General features: G+C 46.7%; 1 protein-coding gene across 1 annotated transcript in view; it reads left to right on the forward strand.

Annotated features, from left to right (window-relative positions):
* LOC102202855 (myotubularin-related protein 7-like) overlaps nucleotides 1-6,243 on the forward strand; it is a 12,002-nt gene extending 5,759 nt beyond the window's left edge. Inside the window, exons 6-12 of the mRNA XM_005753169.1 lie at nucleotides 9-131; nucleotides 626-751; nucleotides 833-882; nucleotides 1,321-1,521; nucleotides 2,200-2,334; nucleotides 4,278-4,404; nucleotides 5,157-6,243. Coding sequence (XP_005753226.1) covers nucleotides 9-131; nucleotides 626-751; nucleotides 833-882; nucleotides 1,321-1,521; nucleotides 2,200-2,334; nucleotides 4,278-4,404; nucleotides 5,157-5,510 — 1,116 coding nt within the window. The 3' untranslated portion in view covers nucleotides 5,511-6,243. The remainder of the gene's footprint in view (nucleotides 1-8; nucleotides 132-625; nucleotides 752-832; nucleotides 883-1,320; nucleotides 1,522-2,199; nucleotides 2,335-4,277; nucleotides 4,405-5,156) is intronic.
* Nucleotides 6,244-9,532: the final 3,289 nt, after the last annotated feature.

Raw genomic sequence — 9,532 nt, forward strand, 5'->3', positions numbered from 1 at the left:
CTCTCTCTCTCTCTCTCTCAGTGGGGGAAATGCGATCTCCGTCCATGACAGACTTCCTGTGGGGGCTGGAGAACTCTGGTTGGCTCAAACACATCAAAGCCATACTGGATGCCGGCGTCTTCGTAGCCCGGGTGTGTGTACGCACTCGCACACGCTCAGCAGAGCTAATGCTTTATTAACTAGCGGTCGCTCGGGGGTGGGGTCTCAGTCAGGTGGGACCCCCCCTCAGTCAGTCAGTTGATGCTTCGTAATCAGACCGATGGATGATGTCACGACTTTATTTATCAGACGTGAGAAACATAAACGTTGTTAATGATACGCAGTCGGGGCCTCGCGGTGGGGATGGTCAGAGTGGACGCGCTGTGCTGCTGTTTGTGGTGGAGGTCGCCCAGCGTGGCTTTACTACGCTGCATGTAAATGCATCCACAGGTAGAGCTGTGCACACCTGAGCGCAGCCTCCATGCTCTGATTGGATTTGCTAAACTAAAAACAAACACCCGTTGCCAGCTCGCCTCACGGTAACCCGTCGTTTTTTTAAAACGTGGTCATTACATCAGGTCAGGTTCAGCAGTCGCAGCTCCATCTGGCACTAAAGTCAGACTCCTGCTCTCTGCGCTCTCTCCAGGCGGTGGCGGACGAAGGCGTCAGCGTGCTGGTTCACTGCTCAGACGGCTGGGACAGGACCGCCCAGGCCTGCTCTGTGGCCAGTATCCTGCTGGACCCGTACTACAGGACCATCAGAGGCCTCATGGTAACGCAGACGGCCGCGCTGACCATCGCCTGTTCTTCCTCTGACGTCTCACATCCATACCTCCTCCTCTTCTTCTTCTAGGTGCTGATACAGAGAGACTGGGTGTCGTTTGGCCACAAGTTCTCACACAGGTCAGTAACTTTGAGTCTGGTCTCATTCGGACGCTTCTCTTGCATCTTTCTGTCCACATTTAGTCCACGATAAAGACGTTTCAGACACTTTGGTCCTACGGTGTGGGAAACCATGAGAAAGAAGAAGAGGGCGGCAGTGCCAGTTCTGTAACGAGCTCCGAGGTTGAAACTGAAAGAGACGCTGAAGGCGAGGGTTGGTCCAAACAATCCAAACGACTTTCACTTCAAAGCAGCAGAACCTCAGTTCTAATGTTTCAATCTCATGATTGTAGAGACGTGAGCACAGACTCAGACGTGATGACGCTTCATTAGTTTCTGTTAGTGATGTCAAGCTTACCTGTACAGCTGACGTTCAACGAGAGCATCAGCAGTTTAATTACTCGTTCATATTTGCTCTTTACCTGATTGAACACATGAATATTGCTCTGTGCCCCGCAGGTACGCTCACCTGGACAGAGATCCCAAAGAGGTGTCCCCCGTCATCGACCAGTTCCTGGAGTGCGTGTGGCAGCTGTCAGAGCAGTTCCCGTGTGCCTTTGAGTTCAACGAGCGCTTCCTCATCGCCATCCACGCTCACGTGTACTCGTGTCAGTACGGGACCTTCCTGGGAAACAGCCAGAAGGAGCGTCGGGACATGAGGTGAGCACGAGCGTCCCGGATTCACGGGCTCTTACTGTGAGCAGGCGAGTCGGCTTTTCAGGGTCTGAATAGATTTAAGAAATCAGTCCTGTTTATGTGACGGATGCAAAGAGGAAAAAGTAGAAACCAGCGACTGATCCTGTGGGAACTCCAGGCCTCGAGCGCCGGCGTCCTGCAGGTGTTAGATCGCAGCCTGGGTCAGCACACCTGCATCACATGATTAGTTCATTACTGGGCCTCTGGAGAACTCAAGACCTTTAAATCAGCCGCGTTGGACGAAAGACGCGTCTGAGAGCTGCAGGACGCCGGCCCTCGAGGAGCTCGCTCTCCTGTGTTAAAGGAAATCAGCCGTCGTAGCTTTTATTTAAACGAGATGAGTTTCTGAAACTGCACAGAATGTGTTCATGGTCTGATGTCGTCGCAGTCCCGTCTGCGTGGATATCTGCCCGCTGCTCGTTTTTATTTAAGGAAGTAAGAAACAGGAAGTGCAGAAACCTTGAATGTTTTTAATGAGGAACCGTCCGTCGTTCATCACCTGCCACTCCTCGTCACAGACCACAGATGTTTTCATCGCTACAACAGCTCGTGTCCACAGGCGACGGCGAGCACGCCGCTTATAATCCAGTTTTATTCATATCTGTGTCACGGAGGTAAAGGCTGTGCGATGTGTGTCTGCAGGCTTCATGAGCGCACTCACTCGGTGTGGCCTCAGCTGTGGAAGGACCGAGGCGAGTACACTAACCCTCTGTACAAGGCCGAGCAGAGCCAGAGTCAGGGCGTGCTGAGACCCAACACCTCCCCCTACTGCTTCAAGTGAGTCACTGCAGCAAAAACGCCAACACAACCGCGTTCTCCCTCACAAAACAGGAAGTGTAGTCCTGGTCCAGTCCAGCCGGCTGCGATTCCCAGCAGTGATTCTGTGGATCCTGATAGCGTAGCTGGAAACATGACGATTCCTGTTAAATTCATTTATTTAAGCAGCAGCAGGTTCACCCTTTAAGACCTACCATAGAACCAAGTCTGCCAGAATTATCCTTATATTCTTACATGCTGTAGGGACACTTGTTTTGATTTATTGATCAGCATTCAAATATCTCAGTGAATACAGAATAAAGATTACGAGACAAGGCGAATCAAATTTCTTGTTCAGGTCATGTTTGTTTTGTAGAGAAAATCAGTGGTTTGTATGAGACTTCCAGCTGATCATCAATCATCACTCCAAGAAATGTATTCTCGTGCACTCTTTCAATTCCATTCACCCTGATTTTAGATACATTTTTCATTTGTCTAGTGCCAAAATAATACTTTTTGTTTTCTTTATATTTAACGATAACTTATTTACATCAAATCAGTTTTTAATATATTTAACTCTTTTTTTCCGCTGCAGTCAGAAGCTGTTCTGGGTTTTTACCTGATCAGTACAGAGTGGTGTCATCAGCAAACAATACACATTTTAACAGTTTGGAAACATTACATATGTCATTTATATGTAATATGAATAATTTGGGGCCCAGCACAGAGCCCTGAGGAACACCACAAGTTACCTTCAACTGCTTAGATTTTACATTATTGATTTCTGTCATCCAGGTAACTTTTCATCCACTTGTATGCTATCCCTCTTATGCCATATCTCTCTAGTTTATTCATTAATACAGATCAATTGTATCAAACGCCTTTTTTAAGTCTATAAAAACACCAACAGTATATTCCTTATTATCTATTGCATTAGATATCCCTTCAACAAGTTCCATCACTGCCATCGAAGTGGACCTTTTCACTCTAAAGCCATGTTGGTTATCACTTAGGAGATTATGCTTCTCAATATATTTATCAAGTCTATTAACAAATAACTTTTCTAAAATTTTTGAGAACTGTGGAAGCAGAGATATTGGCCTGTAATTGGTAAACTGACATCTCTGTTTTTATTTCTTGAATTTCTTTTGCTAAATTAAAGCCAACATTTACAAAGAAATCATTAAATTCATTTGCAATGTCTTTAGTTTTATCAAGCACGATATCTTTATCTTTTTTAAAATAATCTGGATAATTCTTATTTTTTGAGCCCTTTTTGATTTTACTGTTTAATATCCTCCATGTTTCTTGTGTGTTACTTCTACTTTGCGCCAATAATGTGTTAATATTCTTTCTTTCTTGTGGGAGCATTTCAAGTTGCTATACATCAATATAACCGTTATAGTCCAAATATTGTGCATTAAGTGAATAATAACTAGATAAACTACAAAAAAATTGAAAGTAGTTGTTGTTGTTTTTTACATATATTTCTAGTTAGAGAAATTTAAGAGGTTTGTCCCTAAAAACTGTAAATACAAAAATAGTTTCTAACAACAGGAAATGTATTTTGAGTGTCTTCATAGTTTTATTTTTGAGATACAACAATTTTTATACACTGCTGGAAAAACGGAAATAAATATTATCATGCAAATTTGCAAAAAAAACCAGCATATGCATCAAAATAAACTGTTTCCAGCAGTGCAACTTGAGTCCTAAGCATCCCAGAAACAATTCAGAAAAGCAAAAAGTCAAACATGACTTTCAAAAACACCAGTATAGGCTCATAAGGCCCCGAAGGTAAAAACAAACTACATTTTCCGCGAAAATGACGTCACTTCCGGCTTTAAAGGGTTAAAGGAAGCTGCACTGAGCTGCTGGTTTTGTGCATTTGTTGTGTTTGCCTGAGTCCCTGAAACAGGTGGAGAGTTTCTCTGCTATTATATTTCACATTTATTCTCCTCCAGGATGTGGAAGGGTCTCTATAACCACGCTGAGAAATCGACGCCTCCCCGCCAGTCACCTGCCGACTTCCTGTCTGCCGTGAGGGAGGAGTCCCAGCAGCTGGAAGAGGAGCTGACCAATCACCAGGAGGTACCGCCAGGAGGAACCGCCCACCACCACCACCCGGGCTCCAGACAAGGCATACAACACACGACACGCCTGTTATGACACCAGCACAGATCGTTCACTTCAGCTTCGCTGCTTAAACTGCGACCGTCTACTTTTTAAAACTTTTTACCCCCAAAATTAAAAATAATTCAGCAGCTATTAAACCAAGTTTAAAAAATCTGCAGAAGTTTCTAGATTAATTTTTTTTAAATGTCTTATGTTGGTAGCAAAGACTGTATATAAAAGAAGGAAACTGGCTCTACATCTCAGAATTGGACATTAGCATGTTAGCATTAGCCGCCCTGCTGGGTTGCGTAAAGGTTACTGTATTTGGCCACCATAGACTGTGTCACACATACCTGATGTTAGCGCTCAGTAACATCTCATTGGACAGTCTGTTAGTCCAGTAACCTCACAGCCGACACATTATTGGTCAGGTGATGTCATTAAAAAGCTGCAACAGCACAAACACGGTGCAGAGGTCAAGTTCAGGGTTAGCTGAGGTGAAGTCAGACAGCTAGCAGCTACGTCATGTTAAAAACACCTTTGTTTCTTCTGTAAAGTTTTAACATAGGAGTCTATGGGACTGAGTCACTGCTGGAGCCTCTAGTGGACGTGAGGGGAACTGCAGCTGGGCTGCAGCCTCGTTCTAACCTGTAACTCTCTGAGTGTTAATAAAGTTTTTCCAGTTACGAGTCCTGTCAGCTGATTGTAAGCTTCTTGTCTCTGTGCAGAGGATCGCAGAGCTGACGGGGAAGCCGATCACCTGGGAGAAGATCGAGGTTCCCCGGAGGAGGACTAGCTGCCTGCCGCAGAGGCACAGCGGGCCGGACCCGCCCACCTTATACAGAGAGCCAATCGCCAGCCTCGCACAGGACAGCAGTCACACACTTTCCTCTGCACCAGCCAATCAGAAGACTCAAACCAAGGAGCCCGCACTCTCCCTGCCCTTAGGGCCACATGCCCAGCTCAAGAGTCACGACCCCGATGACCTCTCCACCTGCAGCGACCTGGAGTCGGGCGTGGCCGACCTCAGCAGCCGCTCATCCAGCGGCGGTGATGTCGGCAAGGACCCGGACTTGGAGTGACACGGACCGGATCAAAGGGACTCTGCTGGCTTTTATTAATATTTATTCACAGGACGGCGAGGTGACGTTTCCAGGTTAAAGGGAGAAACCTCGGCGGCGTTTGAGACGGAGGTGAAAACACGGTTTAACGTTTTTGGTTCACAGAACAGACAGGCTGCTTCAATTTAAATGTTTTTAGGTTACTGACATTTGTACTGAAACGCACGATTGCACAGTGACAGGAAGTCAGACGCACACGAGTTTAAAGCGATCAGAACAAACACGAGTTATTGTCTCTTCTTCTCTCCACTGAAGAGTCTGAAAACTTGTTTCCACCCAGTCTTCCTCGTCCTGCAGCGCGGCATAACGGGCATAAAGGTTTCACTGTAGATCATGAAGCTGACCTGCTGTACGTGTTCAGCGTGGCCCTCGTTAGCTCGTCACAGCAGTCACGCCTGTGGGGTCGTATTTGTGTGGACGACAGGCGGCCGTTTCCTCAGAGGGCTTCAGTCTGATCCTGGATCAGCCGTCTGCTCAGTCTAAACACTGAAGTGCTGCTAGAGCAGCTTTGATTCAGTTCAAAATGGCCCGCCCCCTTTAAGCCCCTGGTGGGCGGGGCTTCTACTACAGTTACTTTGGGAACACCGGGGAGATTTTTTTATTAGAGACAAACGTAGTTTAAACTGTCACAATAACACAGAAACCCCACAAACACACTCTGACTGAAGTGCTCCAACACACACACACGCAGACACACACACTGACAGACACACACACACACACACACTGACACACACACACACACACACACACTGATCGTTCACTTTCTCATCGCCTTCTTAACGACACGTTTATTTCAAAGGTTTAATGGGACTGAAGAACAAACAGGTCAGTGTTTATTTTTGATTTTAGACTTTTTGTGCTTTATTTGATTTTATTAAACTGTATTTAGATTTTGCCGTGTGAGGAGCTGATGCTGTCGGTCTAAACTTTAATCATCTGTAACTCTGTACATTCCCACGTTAGACGAGGTGTGTGTGTGTGTGTGTGTGTGTGTGTGTGTGTTGGATCTCTTTTACTGGGAGCTGGTGATAAACTGGCTCCACGTCCTCCTCTTGCTCATAACTGGGACTCTGACCGACACCTCCTCTGTCCACTGCTGGTTTATGGTTGGAGAAGTTTGACTTTAACTGATGCACTGAAGACGAACTTTGAAAGGAGAGGCGTGACATCTGTGATTGGCTCTAAGGAGCTCGTCTCCTTTTTAACTGGTACACTGTAGCCTGTGGTGTGTCTGTACGTCGCTGTGTGTTTCCTGTATCCACTGATGTAAACAATCTCAGTAAATCCATATTAAAGAGAAAAACTCGCGTCCTCGCCTTCTTCCTCTGTGGAGGCCGAGCAGCCGTTTGAGTTACGGCTCCTTCACAGCGTATCTGTGTCCGTCCCACAGCAGGTTTGGATCTTTAGTGGAATTTATTTAAAGCTTGAAGCAGCTTTTATACCATTTACGGCCTGCACACATCCTTGTTCCCTCTCTTTCTCCATAATGTGTTCGTGCTGCAGACGTCAGTAAAGTTACTTGCACATGTAGCTAGGGCTGAGGAAGAGGAGGAAACTCCAAATCCAGAGAAGATGGAGACTTTAAATAACCAACAACAAGCAAAACTCTGGAGAAACAGCACCACACATTGCATCTGCAGGGTGAGTAAACCAAACCCAAGCTTTGTACCATTAGATCACTCTGTCTGCAGACACTGACGCTGAGCAGCCACGTCGCGTCACCAGCTACATATTAAACTGAGTCTTCCTCTCATGATGACAAGACCGTGTGCTTGCTAGCAAAGCTACGACTAAGGTGATGTCAGTGAGCTTTTGGCTCTTCTTGCACTCAGTAGTTGGTTTAGTACACATGCTTTCTTCTTGGATATTCCAAAAGCTGAGTTTGCACCATAAACATTTTAAGGATGCCGTCAGCTGGGAAAGGGTGGAGTGCCCACTCCGGGTGGGGACGAGTTCCTGGTCCAAGTGGAGGAGTTTAAATATCTCGGTCTTGTTCACGAGTGATGGGAGAGGGGGGCGGGAGATCGACAGACGGACTGGTGCTGCTGCTGCAGCAAAGCGGACGCTGCACCGGTCCGTCGTGGTGAAGAGAGCTGAGTGTAAAAGCGAAGCTCTCGATTTGGAGGTCGATCTACGTCCCTACCCTCACCTACGGTCACGAGCTGTGGGCAGTGACCGATCCCACAGCTCGTGACCGTAGGTGCGGGTGGGGTCTCTCATCTGTCTCTTCAGATGTTTTTAAAACAGTAGATCGATTAATGTTTTAAACAGACTATAAAATATACAAAAGTTTTTATTTAAACACATTTCCCACGGTGGCAGCACGGTGGCACGGTGGTTAGCACTGTTGCCTCACAGCAAGAAGGTCCTGAGTTCAATTCCACCATCAGGCCGGGGTCTTTCTGTTTGCATGTTCTCCCCGTGTTTGCGTGGGTTCTCTCCGGGTACTCCGGCTTCCTCCCACCGTCCAAAGACATGCAGCTTGTGGGGATAGGTTAATTGGATAATCCAAATTGCCACTAGGTGTGAATGTGAGTGTGACTGGTTGTCTGTCCCTGTGTGTTGGCCCTGCGACAGACTGGCGACCTGTCCAAGGTGTACCCTGCCTCTCGCCCTACGACAGCTGGGATAGGCTCCAGCGCCCCCCGCAGCCCTGAAAAGGATAAGCGAATGGATGGACATTTTAATTACCAAAATTACAAACTGTTAAAGTTCCACTGCTGTACGATATTTTTCTGTCAGATTATTTGTTTGTTTTGTTTTATTTTTACAGAATTTTACAGATTATTTCCATTTTTAAACAATGTACTGTACGTGTGAGATCAATGATATGAATGTAGCCGCTGAAACTGCTGGATATATATGTTAACCTCAAAGTCCGTTCACATACAAGAAGAAGGGGAGTGAGTGGGTCGGCGCTCAGGGCCTTAAACACACCCTTTATTTCCATGGGAACGCAGACACAACCAGAATCACAAATACAGTTTAAAATCCCCCTATACAATAAAGAGTTTCCAACACGCAGAAATAACTATATACTATCAAAACAAAAGCTACACAAATGTTTCCCATATGCTAAAATCCCCCCCACAGTCCAGCCACACGCGGGCAAATGGTCCTTATCTGAAACAGGAGAGGAACTTCCGGGATGGAAGCCACACCGGCCAAAAGAACAAGGAGGAGGCTCCTGTTGCAGACCTGTCTTCTCCTGACAGCGCGTCACCGCACAGTCCCGCCCCACTCCACACCTGAACACGGCCTCCCTCGTAGCACCGCCAGATGCAGGCAGAGGGACACCCCTGCCCTGCTGTGGATTGCGGGCATCGCCACCCACTGTCACTGTTCCTGCCGTTGGGACTGGATCGCCGTGTTCCGCTGGCCGGTCCGTTGCCGAACGACTCGTGGCACCCAAGCAGCAGGTCCTTCGACACATATGCTGGCTTGAACATGTTTCTTTTTTCTCCTGCTCACCTTTCGTGCGTCGCTCTCTCACTATCCCCTTTAGCAGGTCAGTTTGGCGGCTGATAGGCCGGCTCGGGGAACACCCCGCCTCACAGGTGCCTACAGGTCTGCTTAGTCCACAGTGGATTAAAAGAATATTGTGCAACAACACTAAAATACACAATATAAATATGAGGATAAAACCATGCAAATAAAATCAACACTATGTACCAATAAACAGCCTGATCCAAAACAAAATATAAAAACAATTTTCCACTGTGTGACACGAACACCAAACTCATCGAGTGTTATCAGTGAATGTTCTTAATCCAGACGGTCTTCACACAGAATGAGATCGACAGCAGTGATCAGCAGAGGTGCAGCGTTTTTACCATCATCATCATTATTACACGGATTCAAGTACAGGTGGAGCTTCTCTGTGAAGGAGCAGCCAGTGAACGAGTAGATCAGAGCTGCAGCATCTACGTCATAGAAGGAGACCAGACCCTCCTCATAGTCCACAAACACCCCCACCTTCT

The sequence above is a fragment of the Pundamilia nyererei genome, unplaced genomic scaffold, assembly GCF_000239375.1.
Source record: "Pundamilia nyererei isolate P.nyererei 1_Seehausen unplaced genomic scaffold, PunNye1.0 scaffold00408, whole genome shotgun sequence".
NCBI classification, from domain to species: Eukaryota; Metazoa; Chordata; class Actinopteri; order Cichliformes; family Cichlidae; genus Pundamilia; species Pundamilia nyererei.